This window comes from Perognathus longimembris, chromosome 1 (assembly GCF_023159225.1).
Source record: "Perognathus longimembris pacificus isolate PPM17 chromosome 1, ASM2315922v1, whole genome shotgun sequence".
Classification (NCBI taxonomy): domain Eukaryota; kingdom Metazoa; phylum Chordata; class Mammalia; order Rodentia; family Heteromyidae; genus Perognathus; species Perognathus longimembris.
Window position 1 is genome coordinate 19,021,704 of NC_063161.1, and position 19,158 is coordinate 19,040,861.

Here is a 19,158-nt window from a genome sequence, read left to right on the forward strand (position 1 = left end):
CTGTGTGTGCGTGTGCGTGCGTATGGTGTGTGCGCGTGTGCATGTGTGTATTGTGTGCCTGTATGTGTGTGCATGTGTGTATGTATGCGTGCATGTGTGTATGTGCATGTGTGGCATGTGTACCTGCTTGTGTGTGCGTGTATGTATTGTGTGCCTGTTTATGCGTGTGTGAGCACGTGCGTGTGTGTCTGTCTGTCCAAGATCAGAGCCCGGGGCGGCAGGGGCTCCCTTTGGGGACAGATCTGGGGGTGAGGAGAGGATCCACTGGGAAGGGGGTGCGCTGAGGGAGGAGGTGCGAGGGTCACCTGCGGGAAGGAGTGCGGTGGGGGAGAGGGGCATGGCGAGAAGACGGGGTGCGACGGGGGAGAAGTGCAACGGAGAGAAGAGGGGCGCAGGAAGGGGTGCGGTGAGGAGGGCTGCCCTGGGGAGAAGATGGAGGATGGGAAGTGCGCGGGGCCGCGCGGCGGGGAGGAACGCGGCGGGTGCCCGCACTTTTTCGGTTGGTCAGTCCCGCCCCAGGATTCGCTTCCAGAGCGTCCCCAAGATGAAGGGGAACCCGGGTGAGGAGGGATAGAGAGGAGACCGCGCGGATCCTCCTTGGACGCCCCTGCCCACTTCGCCCCTACGACTTCCCGAAGGCTTGGTCGGAGCTGCGCCGGGACCCACGCAGGGACCCACGCAGGGACCCACGCTCCAGGAGGTAAAGCAGGCGGAGCCGCGGCCGCCACACCCACCCCAACTGTAGCCCCAGCGGCTGCTCCCCTCTCGGTCAGGGCTGGAAGACAAAATCGAGTGTAAGGAAGATGGTCTGTGAATCTCACCCGTTCCTTCTTCTCCCTCTCCATCTATGGCTGTGAAACAGGGGCAGGTGTTGTGCTGATGGTTAAGCACTGTATTCGGGCTATACAGCACACGGCCCTGAATGCAAATCCCAGTACTGCCAAACCCACCAACAAACCCTACAGAGCCGATTCGCAAGAGCTGCCTTAGAAAAACAAATTTAAAAAAGAAAACACATTCTATCAGGACCTAAAAAAAGAGAGATCAGGGGAAAGAGCCAAAGGAAAGCCACTGAAAAGAGTTAAATAATGTGATGGAAGGAGATACTAATGGAAAAAAAAATCCAAAAACTACCCCCAGTTCAGTACAAAATAACAAACCTCTGTGTATTTATGCAGTTTGAAAGAGAAGAAACAAAAAGAAATGCAAACAAGTGCTGTCACTGATTCACAGAGAAATATTAAAGTACAAATTTTCTGCTGACTTTAATCTTATTTTGCCATTATAAACACATATGGTGATTCATACAGCTGTCGGTGTAAAGGCAAGGTTATAAATTATATAAAAATTATAAAAAAAAGAAGGTTTGGGGAGGGAGGGGCTCCTGCTTCTGATAGTTATGGGCTACTTGACCTCAGATAATTAAACTTTCCCTAGACCTCAAGTTTTCTTGTTCCCATTACAGGAATAATTATTTCTACTCTCTGGACTTGTTTGAACTTTTAAATAAAATAAAACATAAATCATTTAGGCCAATGCTTACTTTTAAATGAGTAATAAATAGTGTCGTCATCAGGTTGTGTGTGTGTGTGTGTGCACGCGTGCATGCATGTGTGCTTGTACTGGGGTTTGAACTCAGAGCCTATCACTTGAGCCACAGCTCCACTTCCATTGTTGGTGGTGGTGTTTTGTTTGTGTATGTAGTTAACTGGAGATGAGAGTCTCACAAACTTTGCTTCTTGGGGCTGGCTTTGAACCACAGCCCTCTCAGATCTCAACCTCCTGAGAACCTAGGATTACAAAAGTGAGCCACGGGTGCCCCGCTTTCCTCGGGTCATTCTAATACTGCTGTTTGGCTGGCTTGCCAGTCAGGTTAAGGATCTGGTTTCAGACATTGCTCACTTCAGAGATGCACACGTGAAGTGCACACTGTTCTTGCAGCTTAATCTACAGAAAGCATACTTCTTTTCCATGAGCATTTGTGCTTGTAGGTGAAGTGAATGCATCTGATTGTCAATCCAAGCAGATGATGTCACCTGGGAAGCATCTGCAAATGAGGTTTGCAAAGCAGGATGGCTAAGAGTGATTAGTCTCGTTGGTTACTGTTGGATGGTATGAGGGTAGGGATAACTAAATTTTCCTTAGTAATAACTAACATCCCTGTTGATCTGGTCAGTTTGCAAAGTATTTTTTCATATCACCTGACCACATTTTCATTCTTCCTTCCCCTGTGCTTCTGGCCACTTGACCTCTAGTTACATTTTTCCAGATTGCCAAAGGGGCAGTCAGAAACATCAACAGAAAAGTCCACACCAAACAGCAAGCCTGACGCCAGCAAGGCCCTAGAGGTCAGGCTGAAAGGAATTTCCTCATCCTTGTGCTTAGCTCCGGACCTAATCAGAAGAGGTGGGTGGTGGAGCAGGCCAAGGACCTGGTGGCCTCTGACTTGCAGGTAAACAAAAAATCTGCTAACTCTGAAATCTCCACACTATCCAAGGACACAGGGCACAGCCCTTCCTCCCAGTATTTGTCCAAGGTGGGTGGAGAGGAGGTGGGGAGAAAAATGGAAAGATATTGGGTCTGAGAGAATCTATGCAGCTCTGTGTGTGTGCACGTGTGTGTGGGGTGTGTGTGTGTGTGTGTGTGTGTGTGTGTGTGTGTTGGTTCTGGGGCTTGAATTCAGGGCCTGGATGCTATTCCTGAGCTTCTTTTGCTCAAGGCTAGTGCTCTACCACTTGAACCATAGCTTCACTTGTGGATTTGGGGTAGTTTATTGGGCATAAAAGTCTCACAGAGTTTCCTGCCTGTGGCTTTGGACCAAAATCCTCAGTTTTCAGCCTCCTGAGTAGTGGGAAGCTGGCACCTAGCTTGGCTTAGATATAACATTTGAGGACAAAGCAAAACCCCAGTATTTAAAATAGCAGGGCTGGGGATATGGCCTAGTGGCAAGAGTGCTTGCCTCGTATACATGAGGCCCTGGGTTTGATTCCCCAGCACCACATATACAGAAAATGGCCAGAAGTGGCGCTGTGGCTCAAGTGGCAGAGTGCTAGCCTTGAGCAAGAAGAAGCCAGGGACAGTGCTCAGGCCCTGAGTCCAAGCCCCAGGACTGGCCAAAAAAAAAAAAAAAAATTAAAAAATTAAAAAACAATATTTTAATTCATTATTTGAAAATGCAAACCATAATATAAAAACTATGAACAAAATAACAAAGCCTTAAATAAAGATGAGATATATGAGCTAAATTCAGACTGAGGACCTTGAGGTCACATCAATACAAATTAAGATCCTGGCTGTATTTAAAATATTGATATTATGATCACAGCACTTGCTTTCCTTTTTTAATACAGTTTTTAACAGGCTTTTATTAGCATCTGTTAGTTTTTTTAATTATTGTTATTCTAAAGGTGATGTACAGGGAGGTTACAGTTCCATATGTCAGGTACAGAACATTTCTTTTTGGACAACATCACCTCTTCCCTTACTCTCTTCCAGTTTTTCCCTCCTGTTCCCAACTGCAAGTTGTATAGTTGATTTTCAACATAGTATCACTGCTGCATTTGCTCACCCTTTGTCCATCCATTTCTGTCTCCCCTTACCCTCCCAAAGACAGATAAATGAACAAACAAGACAGAAAAGAACACACACACACACACACAGCCTCTCATTTCCATTTCTTGGAGTTCATGTTGCCATCTATTACTTCATATGATCAGAGTAGGTATTGCACCCTTGTGTTTCTCCCCTAACAGTATCCTCTTTTGGTCTCACTGTGTGTTTCTGAAGTCCTAGATAATTTATCACACCCCTGGGTATTTTAGATCTAGCTTCCAAATATATGAGAAAATATGCGTGCACTGTTTGTCTCTCTGAGCTTGGCTTACCTCACTTAACATGATTTGTTCCAGGTCTGTCTATTCTAAGTTTATAATATTAAGAACCATTTAACCTCAAGTGTGGTGGCACACACCTACAATCCTAGAACTTAGCAGTTAGAGGCTACAGGATAGCCAGTTTGAGATCAAACTGGTCTACAATAGCAAGTTCCAGATTACTCTGGTGGCATTTTTGTTTTGTATCACTGTAACAAACAATATGATACCATCAACTTATAAAGAGTAAAGGTTTGTTCTGGATCACAATTTTGGAAGCCCACGATCAGTTGGCTGTGTTGCTTTAAGCCTCTGGTGAGATAGCACATCTCAGTAATACTATACAGTGGAGTAAAACCACTCATTGCATGGCCAGGAAACAAAGAGAGAGGAAATGGAAGAAACTGTACTCCCACAATCTCCTTCAAAGGCACATTAACAATAACCTAAAAACTTCCCACTGGCACTACCCCTCCATAGCACCAAGCTGGGAACTCCACCTTTTAATCAATCTTCAAGGGGCATTTACAACCAAAACTATAATATGAATTATAGATTTCTCCTGCATAAATTAGGAAATATTGCATTAGCATGTTATTTATATTGATAACTGTTCTGTTTACTTGAGGTTTATGTTTGTCTTTTCATATTTTTTTAAAGGGAGACAGTTTCTTGAATTTTACAACTAAAGTAAGTACCTCAATCCCCTAACCCTAATTCTAAACCTGACCAGAATGAGAAGAGAGATTGTGCCAAACAGAGGCCACACCTTCATGTTTGGTGACTAGCTTTTCATATACCCCTCAGGTTTGTGTGTGTGTGTGTGTGTGTGTGTGTGTGTGTGTGTGTGTGTGTGTATTTAACTCATATTATTTCCTTATTTTTTTTTTAGCCAGTCCTATGGCTTAAACTCAGCACCTGAGCACTGTCCCTGAGCTTCTTTTGCTCAAAGCTAGTGCTCTACCACTTGAGCCACAGTACTACTTCCAACTTTTTCTGTTTATGTGGTACTGAGGAATTGAACCCAGGGCTTCATGCATGCTATGCAAGCACTCTACCACTAGGCCACATTCCCAGCCCCAATTTCCATTCTTTTGAAATAGTTGGGCTTTTTTTAATACATGTAATATATGATTGGCAGAGACAAATAGTGACTATAGATTTTTTAAAGGGCCACATGACAATTTATCTTACAGATATACTAGTTATTTAATCAATTCCCATTTACTGATACTGAAAGAACATTATAGTTTCCCCCTAGATATCTGAAAAAAAAATTTTTTTTTTGTTCCTTGACCGGGAAACGAACCCAGGCTGCGGCATGAAAAAAAATTTTTGAGGGGGATAAGTTGCTAGAACTGAAATCACTGGGTATAGAGACTGTGTGTATGCTGCCTTTAAAAGCCAGAAAACTTTGCACTTGAATTTAGCCTCTTTTATGCAATATCCACACAATTGTTCTAAAATGTATTTCCTTTTCTTTGGACAGGACTAGGAGACAAAATGTCATCACATTTAGTGTCATCAACACTGAATTTGGGAGGTAAAAAGAAAGCAATCAATGAGTTCTTGCTTTGTATGTAGTGCCATTAGGCCCCACCTTTCATGAGGAGCCAAACAAGAATGCTGCACCACAAGCACAAGACACAAAGAGCTCATGAACTAGCTGATGAGTTTCTGAAGTCTAATCTGAGCATCTCTTGGTCCAGTCTGAGCATTCAGTATTGATGTTATCTCTTAACATCAATACTCGTAGCCACCCAGTCCCAGGGCCTTTTGAGTGTTCAACAATCTTCCACACTCTGGCTGTCCTCAAATCTAGTTGCTGGGACTCACCCTCAGCTGTCTCTTCTCCATCCAGTCAAGTGCTTCCCTGACATCTTCAAGCCCCACAGAGTCCCCAAATCCTAATAAGTCCCTCTGCTCTTGCCCAGACGTGTCCCCATCTCATGAGAAGAGTCCCCACCTGGTTAGTCCTCCATCAGCTGGAGCAGCTACAATCTACTTCATCTTCAACCTCATAGATTGCTCTCCTCCACAGACACACAGACAGTTTGATTGCCTCCCACTGCGGGGACCTGGAGATTCCTTACCTTCTTGTCAACTGCTGCTGCTCCCCCCACCCTCTTCTCCCTAACTCACAGATCTACAAAAAGAAATATGTCTGGGATTTTCATAATCCCAGCCCCTCTCAAAATAGGATCTGCTGTTCTGCTAAAGACCTCTTTGTTTTATGGACGTGGGTCTCATTCATGAGGCATTGGTGCCATGGGAAAAAGAAGGGCTGTGCCTCGTGCCTGGAAAATGGGGACCTGCAGCTTCCATTACCTGCATATGACCTCCTCATAAACCCCATGATGGCACATGCTGGGGGGAGCCCTACCCTTCTGCCCAAAGAAGAAATTATTCTTTGGTTAATCTTGTAAGAAAATTACCCATTTTCCTTCTTTTCTTCCCTCGCTGACTCCCTCTGTCTCATAGGTAACGCAAGAAAAGACGCAGGCAACAAGGACAAGCCTTACAAGGTCTTTGTCAAAGATCTGTTTCTTTTCAAAGAAAATGAATTGGCAGCCAAGAAAAAGGTATGACTTTGGGCGGAGTGAAAATTGCACTTCTCATTAATGTGAGCATAATTTGCTCTTATCTGTCATCTTTATGAACTTTTATGTGTTAAGATATGGTATCCAATATTGACACAGTGCCATATGTGGGGGACACTGTTCTGGAGAACAGCCATGAACAGCAACAGCATAATAACATCAAGTGCAAAGCAGAGACCTGCAAAGATTGCCAGCTAATGAGAGGAGACAGATACTATTGTAATCTAGTATGACAGTTATGGTGCAGCCCACTCTCTCGATTCTAGCGCCCACATTTCTCTGTGTGTGTGTGTGTGTGTGTGTGTGTGTGTGTGTGTGCACATGCACCATACTGTGGCTTGAACTCAGGAGTTTTTCACTCAAGGCTGGTGCTTTACCACTTGAGCCACGCCTCCATTCTTGGCTTTTTGGTAGTTGATTGGTAGTTAATTTGGTAGTTAATTAAGTCTCAAGGTCTTTCCTGCCCTGGCTGGCTTTGAACTGCGATCCTCAGATCTTACCTTCTCCAGTAGCTAGGATTACAGACGGGAGCCATCAGCATCCAGCTCGTTTTCCCATTTCTGAAACTGGGTCTAGCTTACATAGCTAGTGTCATACATCATTGTCTATGCATAAAATAATAGCACATTTTATTCTAAGAGCCTTAAAATAAATAACACGTTGATAATCTATGGTAACATAGGTATGCAAAGGAAACAGAGAAAGGCATACTCACCTTTGTTGGTGAAAAGACAGATGGGGGAGGGGGTTTTTGAGTGTGGAGACACACACACGTGAACTAAAGGCTTCACTGAGCTAACTGGAGCTGAGTGTTCAAGAATAAGTCAAAATTTCCCAAGCTGATAGGGATAAGACAAGTGTCTGTGTATGTTAGTGGTGGGGGAGAAGAAAGGGTTAAAATGGAGGAAAGAGCATCATTTTAGAATTATTTGGTATAAAGCTCAATCTGCAATGAGACAATCATTCCTATGGTCACCTGCACAGTCTATCTCACTATTCCTGTGGTTCTCAATTTCCAGGTTCACATTTCTAGAGATTTACTTCCTTTCCTTCCCAAGGCCATGCTTAATCCCAGGACTCTCAGCCCTGATTGGGGGGGGGGGGATGAAGACAGGCTTAACAGTTGATTCATCTATGTGTGATTTATCAGTGGGTGATGACTTTTCTGCAGATGTTGTGTGGTTTCATTAAATTTAACCCAAAATTAAATTGAAAGAAGATTAATGAATTCAGAAGTTTATAAATATATCGCCACTCCAGAGACCTGTTTCCTCTCAAGTTTTCAGTTCTATAGAACCAGTCTTTAAAGTTTCCAAGATTGGTCTACCTTTTGGATAGGATGTGAAAATAAAACCAAAAGGACATTTCTAGTCCCATATTTGTGAAATAAAGTTTAATAAAGCTTCAATTTCTCTCTCTCTTTCTGTGTGTGTGTGTGTGCGCATGTGAAGGCGAGAGCTGATCCTAGGGCTTGAACTCGGAACCTGGGTGCTGTCCCTGAGCTTTTTCACTAAAGGCTAATGTTTGAACTACAGCGCTGCTTCCAGCTTTTTGGTAGCTAATGGGAGATAAGAGTCTCATGGGCTTTCCTGCCCTGGCTGGCTCTGAATCATGATACTCAGATCTCAGACTCCTGAGTAGCTGGAAATATAGGTATGATCCACTAGTACCCTAGTCCAAAGATTTAATTTTTTTCCTTTGGTCAGTCATGGGGCTTGAACTCTGGGCCTGGTCTCTGTCCCTGAGCTTTTCAGCTCAAGGCTAGCACTGTATGGCTTTGAGCCACAGCGCCACTTCTGGTTTTCTGATGGTTAATTGGAGGTAAGAGTCTCACAGACTTTCCTGCTCAGGCTGGATTTGACCTGGGATCCTCAGATCTCAGCCTCCTGAGTAGCTAGGATTATAAGCATTAGCCACCGGCGCCCAGCTCAAAGCTTTAATTTTAAAATAAATACATAAATATATATATAATTATTTTTATTTTTGTCAATTGTGGGGCTTAAACTTAGATTACAGGTATGAGCCACCAGTGCCCAGCTAATTTTTAAAAATATTTTTGCTCAGCTTCCTATGGGAAAAAAATTAAAACTGTGCATACTCCTTCAAAGATGAGAACTTGGTATTGCTTGTTTTTTAATATCGTGTTACAAACACTATTTTAATATATGATCACTATCTTCATAAAACATCATTGTATTAAAGTATTTTAAACTTTACCACTTGGACAGGAGAAAATTTTGAACCAAAGCATGAAAGTCCACGAGAAGACCACTTTCTCCTCCCGAATGAAGAGCCGGTCACACTTGAGCAAGCTGGCTTATTACACTGAAAAAGGGGGTTCATTGGAAGATATGGAGCTAGATCCAACTCTCATTCTCAGATTGACAGAAGGTAAGTCTGAATGACTCTTTGTTGTACAACATGGTTTTGAATATTACCTCAGGTAGTTTGGGGAATTTTCTGAAGGTGAGAAAAACTGCTGCCTCCCAATGCTGGAGAAGGTCTTTCTCTATGTATGGGTGTCAAGAGGGAAGAAAGAAGTCTATTTTAAATGAGAAAACATACTTTTCCAAGAAAACTGATTTTCATATTTTTTAGGAGGCAACTCACTGCCAAAATAATGTAGTCTATTCCTACTGAGTTTTATTTTACTTTTTATTTTATTGGTTGTGGGGCTTAAACTCCAGGCCTGAGTGCCACCCTTGAGCTTTAGTGCTCAAAGCTAGCTCTATCTCTTTGAGCCACAGAACCACTTCCCATGTTCCGGGGGCTAATTGGAGACAAAAGTATCCAAACTGTGATCCTTAGGTCTCAGACTCCTGAGTAGCTAGGATTATAAGCATGAGCCACAATCACCCAGCTCCTACTGAGCTTTAGATGTAGAAATATAGAATTGCTTTTTGGCCAGTCTTGGGGCTTGAACTCGGGGCCTGGGCACTGTGCTTGAGCTTCTTTTGCTCAAGGTAGCACTCTACGACTTGAGCCACAGCACCACTTCTAGCTCTTTCTGTATATGTGGTGTTGAGGAATCAAACCCAGGGCTTCATGCATGCTAGGCAAGCACTCTACCATTAAGTTACATTCCCAGCACCGATTATAGGCATGAGCCACCAGAGCCAGGCTATAAATTTTTTCAAGTATTAAAAGGTAGTTATGTTTTAGTTTCTTTGTTGTATAGTTTAATCCTCAACAAAATGCCATCAGATGTATTTGCCTCTTCCTTGCATGTGATGAATGCAGTTCAGTGAGTTTGAGGCACCCCAGAGCTGTAAGTGGATACAGAAGCCAGGTCAAGGCCTGTCTGACTCCATTGTTAGTTCCAAGGTAATACTGTTTAACATCTAGAACAATGGTTGTTGCTATTACATATTGGCCTACAAAAGGAAATGATTACTCATTCTGATTGTATTGTTAAGAAGTTATTGAGTTTTGTAATCTACTGCCTCATTTCCTTCTGCCAATGCCACATGTAACCAAGTCCTAAAGTACTTAGGATAGCTTGTACATCTACATTCCAGTAACTTTCTAAAAGCCAGAAGTATACATAATTATTGTTTGCTTTTCAAGTCTGGAGTTTCCCCCCTGGAATTCCTCCTAAAGGAACAACTTATGCCTGGGACATTGCAGAAGGTACAGCAAAAGGAGAGGGAACTAGGCAGTAGTTCTTAAAGCTTCAGCTTGGAAGAAACATAGATGGTGTTCATGGCACACGTGGCCACACCTCACAATCCTCTCATACAGAGAGCCAGCAGATATTTTGAAATGATAATATCTGCCACCATTAGTATCCTCATTATACAGAGAGGGAAACTGAGGCATGCAAAGGGCGAGTACGTTGCTCATGGCTTCCCAGCTAGCTGGAGGTGGAGACTGAATGCAATCCCAGGAAAATCTGGACTTCCTAGAACAATCCAAATCAACTAAGTTGTTTAGGAAACATTATTTTATTTTTATTTCTGTTTGCATTTAATTATTTATTTATTTATTTATTTTGCCAGTCCTGGGGCTTTGAACTCAGGGCCTGAGCACTGCCCCTGGCTTCATTTTGCTCAAGGCTAGCACTCTACGACTTGAGCCACAGCACCACTTCTGGCCTTTTCTATATATGTGGTGCTGAGGAATCGAACCCAGGGCTTCATGTATGCGAGGCAAGCACTCTACCACTAGGCCATATTCCTAGCCCCGTCTGTTTGTATTTTATAAACACACATTTTATCATGTATGTGTATAATTTTCCAAATGGGGAAAAAACTATGAAAGGAAATTTTTAGTATTTCCTATTTCATTTTCTACATGGCCCAATGAATGATATCTTCTCCTTTCCTGATAAAAATTCAGCTGTGGGGACAGGGTTTCTGTCTAGATTGACTATCTGTTATTATTTTAAACAATTTCATCTGGTGGATTGCAACACAGACTTAGAAGAGGCATCCTATCTCCCCTTGTCTGACTAGAAGGGACTTAAGCAAGGATGTTGCTATTGCGAAGCTTCAGGACCCAGACAGGATAGATAGTAAAGAACTCCATAGTTACATCATTGTTAGAATTAAATAATAGAGTTATGAAGTGTCTACAACAGGTTTGGACACAAAAATTAAGTCTAGCTGCATACTGAATGTAATGACTTTTTACTCTTCTTCCATACAACGTCTTTGAAGGATAATGAATGTTGAAGATAATATTTCAATATTCTTTACAGGTGCAGATGCAAAAAGGACTCTCTTTGACTTTATTAGTGACCAGAGAGGCAGGTTTCTACTTGAGGTAGTAAAAATAATTTTTATTCCACTAGACAAACAGAAAACATCTTGTATTGCATTGCCAAATATTTACTTCAACATAGTATTTTTTCATGACATGTACCAAGTCTATTGGCTGAATGAATTGGTTCAGTCTTGTCTTAATTTATTTGGGTAATATTTATTGAGTGCTTACTATGTGCTAAGTAGTGAACACAAAAAGACTCTCTCCTCAAAAAGTTTATATCCTAGTAATCTATTGGGAAAATTACTTTTGAGAGTGTCTCCCTTTTTTTCAATACTCTCCCTCAACAACCTTGGTAACACTCAAGAAATCCAATTTAAATTTAGGTCTTCTTGAAGTTTTGGTTGAATACAATGGGGATCAAAGCACTCTGGAGAGAATTCTGGAATCTTTCCAGCTTCACTTAAATCCATATCTTTGTTTGGGCACTTGATGAAATAACAAAAGCTTTTATCCTACCATCAAAAACCTTTACTAGAAACCAGTCCATGTAACTAAAAATGTGATAATTTAGTTTCTCTCTGTGAATATTCACTTACCATAGATAAAGTACTTAACAATGAGAGGATAATTATGAAAGGAATTAACTGAACGTTGTTTAAATCTCTATTGTCAATTATCTAATCATCTAAAGACAGCCTGCACCTATTAAAGTCTTGGATGCTAATGAGTTAAGCGAAAATTATTTGTGCCCAGCCCATGCCTGTAATTCCAGCTATTCAGGAGAGAGAAATAGAGGATCACAGTTTTAGGTCAGCCTAGGCTAAAAAAAAAGTGAAAACAAACATAAGTGAGATCCAAACAATCATTAGGAAATACGCAGAAAAATTATACAATAAACTGGAAAATCCAGAAGAAACAGATTCATTTTTAGATAAAATCAACCTACTAAAACTGAACTAAGCATATAAATCATTTAAATATATCCATAACAAATAATGAGATTGAAACACTAATAAAAAATCTAACAGAAGAGCCCATGATCTCATAGATTCATAGCTAAATTCTACAAGACCTTTAACAAACACTAATACTATTCAAAAAGTTTTCCATGAAATAGAAAGGGAAGGAACACTACCAAACTCATTCTATGAAACCAGTATTACATTCACTCCAAAACCAGATAAAGACACAGCCAAAAACGAGAACTATAGAGCCCATCTCTTTGATAAACATACCTAAAACATTTTCAACAAAATGCTTGCTAACTGAATTCAACAGCATATCGAAAAGATTGCATGCCATGATCAAATTAGTTTTATTCCAAGCAGGAAAGGTTAGCTCAATATATTTGAGTCAATGATGTATAATACAGCACAGAAACAGATCCAGAGACAAGAATTATAGAATCATCTCAATTGATACAAAAAAAAAGCCTTTAACAAAATTCAACTTCCCTTTGTGATAAAAAGAAATTAGGAATAGAAGGAATGTACCCCAACATAATAAAGGCTATATATGATAAACCTACAGTCAACATTACACTAAGAAGGGAAAAACTGAAATGGTTTACCTTAAAGTCAGTATTAAGACAAGTATGTGATAATATTGGAATTCTTAGCCAAAGTGGTAAGGCAAGAAAAAGAAATAAACAGGACACTAATAGGGAAAGAATAAGTCAAGTTACCCCTATTTGCAGATGGCATGATTCTATATCTAAAGAACTCTAAAGATTCCACCCCCAAACTCCCACATCTTTTGCTTTTTTTTTTTTTTGGTTTTGTTTTTTTTGCCAGTCCTGGGGCTTGAACTCAGGGAGGCTTGAGCACTGTCCCTGGCTTCTTTTTGCTCAAGGCTAGCACTCTGCCACTTGAGCCACAGCACCACTTCTGGCCTTTTCTGTATATGTGGTGTTGAGGAATCAAACCCAGGGCTTCATGTATACGAGACAAGCACTTTACCACTAGGCCAAATTCCCAGCTCCACAAACTTCCACACCTTATAAACACCCTTGGCAACATAGCATGGAACAAAGTCAACAAAAATCAGTTTCTTTTCTGTATGCCAACAATGAACAGGATGGGAGGGAAATTAGAAGTAATGTTCCATTTAAAATTGCCTCAAAAAACAAAATGCCAGCCAAACACTGGTGGCTTATGCCTGTATCCTAGCTATTCAGGAGGCTGAGATCTGAGAATCATGGTTCAAAGCCAGCCCGAGCAGGAGAGTCTGTGATATTCTTATTGCTAATAAAACTACCATTCCAGAAGTAGAGCTATGGGTCAAGTAGTTAAACACTAGCTGTTAGCAAAAGGAGCTCAGGGATAGTGCACAAGCCATGAGTTCAAGCCCCAGGACCAGCAAAACAAAACAAAACAAAAACCTAGGAATAAACCTAAGAAGTTGAAAGACATCTACAGTGAAAACTATAAAATCCTGAAGAAATAAATGGAAAAAGATACCAGAAGATGGAAAGGCCTCCTATGCTTATGAATTGGCAGACTCAATATCATAAAATGACATATTACTCAAAGTAGTCTACAAATTCAGAGCAATATCCATAAAAATTCCAATTTCATTTTTCACAGAAATAAAAAAATATCAATTCACAGATTTAGATGCAGGCACAAAATAGTCATCAAATAGTATAAAAGATACCAAATAACCAAAGCAATCTTGAGAGGAAAAAAAAAAAAGCAATGCTGGAAGTATCACAATACTGACCTTCAAATCATACTACAAAGCCATGGTAATAAAAACAGCATAGTAATGGTACAAAGACAAACAAAGAGACCAATGGAACAGATTAGAAAACTCAAACATTGATCCACAAACCAACAGCCATCTGATTTTTGACAGATGGCTAAAGAGAACCTAAAATATATGTTGGAGAAAAGATAGTCTTTTCAACAAATGGTGGTGGAAAAACTGGATATCCACATGTAGAAGACTAAAGCTAGGTGTTGAGAGCTAGGAAAGCTCTGAAACACCAGTTACAAGCTAAGAAATAAGTTTCACAGTCTTAGTAGGAGACATCAAATTTCTGGGTCAAAGATGAAGAATTGATTACTCACAGCAATTCTATTCCTGGGTATTTATCTGAGAAAAAGCATACATGTTTATAGCAACTTTATTTGAAGTGATCCCAAACAGGAAACAACCCACTATCCATGGATGAGTAAATATGTAAACAAATTCAATACTTCAATGCTATACAGTAGTAATATGGAATATATTGTGGCTGCCCACAATCACATGGATGAACCTCAATGATGCCAAGTTTAAAAAGACAGCAAAATAGTTCATATTTATCATTTCATTTAAGGCAAATTCTAGATAATTCAAGTTTGTCTCTAGAAAACATATCAGTTGCCTGAGTAGGAAAGAAATTGGGAAGAAAGGATGGATTACAAAGAGGCTGTGGAAACTTCTTGGCATTAAGAATTTATTCATTATTTTGACTATGATGATGATTTTCCAAGTGCATATTTATGTCAACACTTACCACTTTATATACATTGAGCATGTGGAGTTTGTTAAACATCAGTTATGCTTCAATTAAACTAGAGTGAGAGGTGATGATTTTCCAAGGATGGTCTTTCTTTTCTTTTCTTTTCTTTTTTTTTTTTTTTGCCAGTCCAGGGCCTTGGACTCAGGGCCTGAGCACTGTCCCTGGCTTCTTTTTGCTCAAGGCTAGCACTCTGCCACTTGAGCCACAGTGCTACTTCTGGCCATTTTCTGTATATGTGGTGCTGGGGAATTGAACCCAGGGCCTCATGTATATGAGGCAGGCACTCTTGCCACTAGGCCATATCCCCAGCCCTGGTCTTTCTTTTCTTATCTTTTATTTTATTTTTACTTTTTTGTCAGTTGTAGTAGGGCTTGCACTCAGGGCCTGGGCGCTGTCCCTGAGTTTTTTTGCTCAATGCTAGCACTCTATTACATTGAGCCACAGCTCCACTTATGGTTTTCTGGTGGTTAATTGGAGATAAGATTCTCACAGGCTTTTCTGCCCAGGCTGACTTTGAACCTTGATCCTCACATCTCACCTTCCTGCATAGCTTGAATTATAGGCATGAGCCACCAGTGCCAGGATGTCTCGCTTTTATTAAGGTTAGTTTTCCCTTGCTGTCACAAACATGCAAACATCCTGTTATTTATCTCATCTTGAAAGAAAAAAAAAGAAACTCAAATTAGCTCTCAGATTCCTTATCATCTTCTGTCCCAATCTGGTGTTCTCCTTTAGATAATAAGCAAAAACTTTCAAAGAATTGTCTTCATTTTTCCACTTCTGCTTCCTTCTAATTCTATCTTAACCTCAGTCAGGATTTTGTCCACATCATACACCAAAACTACTTTTGCCAAGATTACTTCTGATTGTCACACCAAATTGTCAGGACTCCTTTTCTTTGAACTTGGAGTTGAAGTTGACCCATTTGACTCCATCTTTTATTTATGTTGTTGTTAGTACTGTGGATCGAACCTAGGGCTCACACTTGCTAGCAAACACTCTGCTACTTGAGCCATATTCCCCACCCTTTCATTTTTGCTTTTGAGAAATAGGGTCTTGCTAACTTTAGCTGGACTGGCTTTGAACTCTGGATCCTCCTGCTAGAGTGATAGGCTGAGCCATCACACCACATCTCAACTCTTATCTTTCTGGAAACATTTTCTTCAGTTGATCTCCAGGAACTGGTTGCCAGCTACTGCCTCCCTCATGGTTCTTCCTCACCCTGATCCTGAACTGTTCCAATGCCCTAATGCTCAGTCTTCCCCCTCTGCTCTCTCCATTCCTCCTCCACTTTCCTGAAATCTTCATGTTCATATATACAACTTCCAAATTTATTTCTTGAAATCGGTCCTCCTGCCTCAACACTAAAACTCACAGATGCGATTGTAATGCCTAAATACCTCGATTTAGATGTTCCATAGGTATTTCAGGCTTAACATTCTGTTTTACTCTTTCCTATGCTGTAACCTATATTTCATGCAAGATTCCCTGTGCCATGGTACTAATTCCATTTTCCTAGTTGATTGGGCCAAAATATTGGAGTTATCTTCAACTCCCTACCATCTACATTCAAGTACACCCAAGTATCTTTTTCTCTCAGGGTGTGTGTGTGTGTGTGTGTGTGTGTGTGTGTGTGTCCACCACAGACCACTTTTTGTGAGCTCTGCTGCTACCACTATAGTCCATGTCACCACTATCTCTAGTGTGAATTGTTGCTCTCACCCCCTAAACTCTGCCTCCTGCTCCTGCTTTGGTCCCTTTTAGCCAATCTCTTCTGCCCAGAATTAGAACGAACCCCTCATGTGCTGAAGATATGGAGGAACCTGATCTAGTCCCTAGCTGTCTGTGAGCTCATTCTTACCAACGCCCCTCTGTTCACTGTGTTCCAACCACAGGGCCTCCTGGTGGTTCCTGAGTTACCCCCACTCACTCTCTTTCCTCGTGGCCTTTGCACTGGAGGCACTGGCTAGCAAACCACATGGCTGTCTCTCGTGCATGACTGGCTTCCTTCTTCTGTCTAGTTTCTGATTAATTTTTTTTTACCATGTCAAAAAGATTTTCACTGGTTATTCTACATTTACCTTTGCCCACTGGTAACCCATTCCTTTGGATATCACCAACTCTCCCTTGACTAGAATAGACACTCCATTAAAGCAGTCATGGTTATTTTGTTCACCTCTATATTTGCACCACTCAAAACAGTCCTGGCACATAGTAGACACTCAATAAACACTTGGGGAATAAAGTCATAAATAAACTAGTTTTGCTATAAACTCAGAGGGCCAATTGTTGGTTGTAATTTTCTAAAATTATCTTATTTCTATGTTTAGTTTACATTTTCCTTATCTATTGGGGCAGGGTCTCACTCCACAGCCTAGCTTGTCTTGAGCTTAAGATCTTCCTGCCTGTTCATACTGAATGCTGGAATTACAGGCATGTACCACTACACCCAATTGTCATTTCGATGTTTTAAATTCATTATAATGTATGTAGCTTTGTTTATTTTTTATGCATGACATTAAAAACTCAAGTAGAATCTTACATTCTGTCCTAAAAACACATAGGTAGACGTGGAAATTGTACTTAGGAGTCTAAAGTGGCCTCTCCTAAATTGCTCAGAAGAATGTATTATTGGCAGGGTGGAGTATAAATTGCTTTCTCCATTGGCCTTTCCTACTGGAGAAGAAGCTGGTAGACTTGGAGGCTGCAAACAACCCAGTTGACGCATGCCTAGAAAGAAGGCTGGAGGATGATACATTGCTGGTAGCAGACAGACAAGCTCTTTGAAGAGTTACATTAACTCTTCACAGCTTCAGAGCTCTTTCATTTGTGGGGCATAGCCAATTTGGAACAACACTTAGTCTCCTCCTACAAGTAAGGGAGAGGACCTCACCTCTCTTCTAACTACCCCTCAAAGTCACATTCCTTCATGAAATAAAAGTTAGGCCATTGTCCCAAGATGTCCTCCTACTATGACTTCTAACACAAATAATCCCTTTCTGTGTAACTTATTTTCCTCTATTGTGAGACTGTTGGAATGTTCTAGAAATGTGTGCTAATTCTCCTGATGCACTTTCATTTTCAATATTCCCAGTACGCTCTGGCAACCAAAAAAAATACGATTAAAAAGCTTGATAAATGCATGACAACGAAGGAAAATCAACTGAAAAAAGCAGAGAAAAAGCTCCAGGATGATGCAATGGCCTTTGAGGAGTTCCTTCGAGAAAATGACCAGAGATCTGTAGATGCTCTCAAAATGTCAGTGTCCTCCTTCTAGCCAAATACTTTCCCTACTGCTGCTTTGTTTTCACCTCTCAAACCCAGGATGGTGCATGCTAACCCACCGCTGTTAACTTTGCAGTGCGGCTCAAGAAACGCTACACAAACTCCAAATGACAGCTGAGCTGAAGAAAGCAAACATGGAGATGCAGATGGTAAAAAGGTGAGGTCCGGGCCACTTACTCAGCTTTTAATAATAAAACCTAAAGATGTTTTGTTATTCGATTCTTACATTCCATAGAGACACCTATTGGTGCCCAGCAAGAAGACCTAAGTTGTCATGATGCTTCTCATCAAGAGCTGGTAGCTCACATCTGTAATCCTACTACTCAGGAGGCTGAGATATGAAGATTGAGATTTGAAGCAGGTCTGGGCAGAAAATTCTATGAGACTTTTATCTCCAATTAACCACTTAATTAGTCCTGTTAGTCCTATTGGTCAAGGACTATTCTTGGGCTGGGGATATGGCCTAGTGGCAAGAGTGCTTGCCTCATATACATGAGGCCCTGGGTTCGATTCCCCAGCACCACATATACAGAAAATGGCCAGAAGTGGCGCTGTGGCTCAAGTGGCAGAGTGCTAGCCTTGAGCGGGAAGAAGCCAGGGACAGTGCTCAGGCCCTGAGTTCAAGCCCCAGGACTGGCAAAAAAAAAAAAAAAAAAAGGACTATTCTTGTCTGGGTATCAGTAATACATGGCTCTGTCTGGAAAGATTTTCTAACTTGTACATACAGAAATGGGTTGAAAGACAAAGCAATGTGAGGCTAATTAGGGAATCTTTTTCAATACATTTTAAGACACATTTTTGCCCTATATTTTGCTCTCTGAAATTGGGATTCATTTTACATTTGCCTTATGATTTTTATCAGGAGTATTTTAGAAAATATTTATACTACCAATTAAGTAGAATCTCACATTGCAATTAGGCTGTAAAAAAATTTAAAAATTACAAGAGCAGGAGTTGGAATTTATATTTTTATTTGTGTACCATCTACTACTTTCTCTGTGTGTGTGTGTGTGTGTGTGTGTGTGTGTGTGTGTGTGTGCTAGTGCTAGTAGGGGGGCTCTTGAACTCAGGGCTTTGTGCTCTCACTTAGCTTTTTTCCTAAGGTTAGTGTTCTATCATTTGAGTTAACCTCCACTTCTGGCTTTTTCCTGGTTCATGGGAGATAAGAGTCTCAAGAACTTTTCTG

The 19,158-nt window shown here is 41.0% G+C and overlaps 1 protein-coding gene across 16 annotated transcripts in view; it reads left to right on the forward strand.

The window, feature by feature from the left end:
• Positions 1-400: 400 nt before the first annotated feature.
• The window catches only part of Ccdc38 (coiled-coil domain containing 38), a 36,858-nt gene continuing 18,100 nt past the window's right edge, over positions 401-19,158 (forward strand). For 3 of the 16 annotated variants that reach the window (XM_048357865.1, XM_048357950.1, XM_048357941.1), the window contains exons 1-8: positions 1,721-2,452; positions 4,533-4,652; positions 5,362-5,415; positions 6,354-6,454; positions 8,701-8,863; positions 11,172-11,236; positions 17,782-17,945; positions 18,049-18,129. In XM_048357865.1, the coding sequence (XP_048213822.1) occupies positions 4,607-4,652; positions 5,362-5,415; positions 6,354-6,454; positions 8,701-8,863; positions 11,172-11,236; positions 17,782-17,945; positions 18,049-18,129 (674 nt within the window). In that variant the 5' untranslated portion in view covers positions 1,721-2,452; positions 4,533-4,606. Of the gene's footprint in view, positions 795-1,720; positions 2,453-4,532; positions 4,653-5,361; positions 5,416-6,353; positions 6,455-8,700; positions 8,864-9,583; positions 9,797-11,171; positions 11,237-17,781; positions 17,946-18,048; positions 18,130-19,158 lie in introns of those variants that run through there. The other 13 variants (XM_048357847.1, XM_048357854.1, XM_048357896.1 and 10 more) reach the window with 13 other exon arrangements.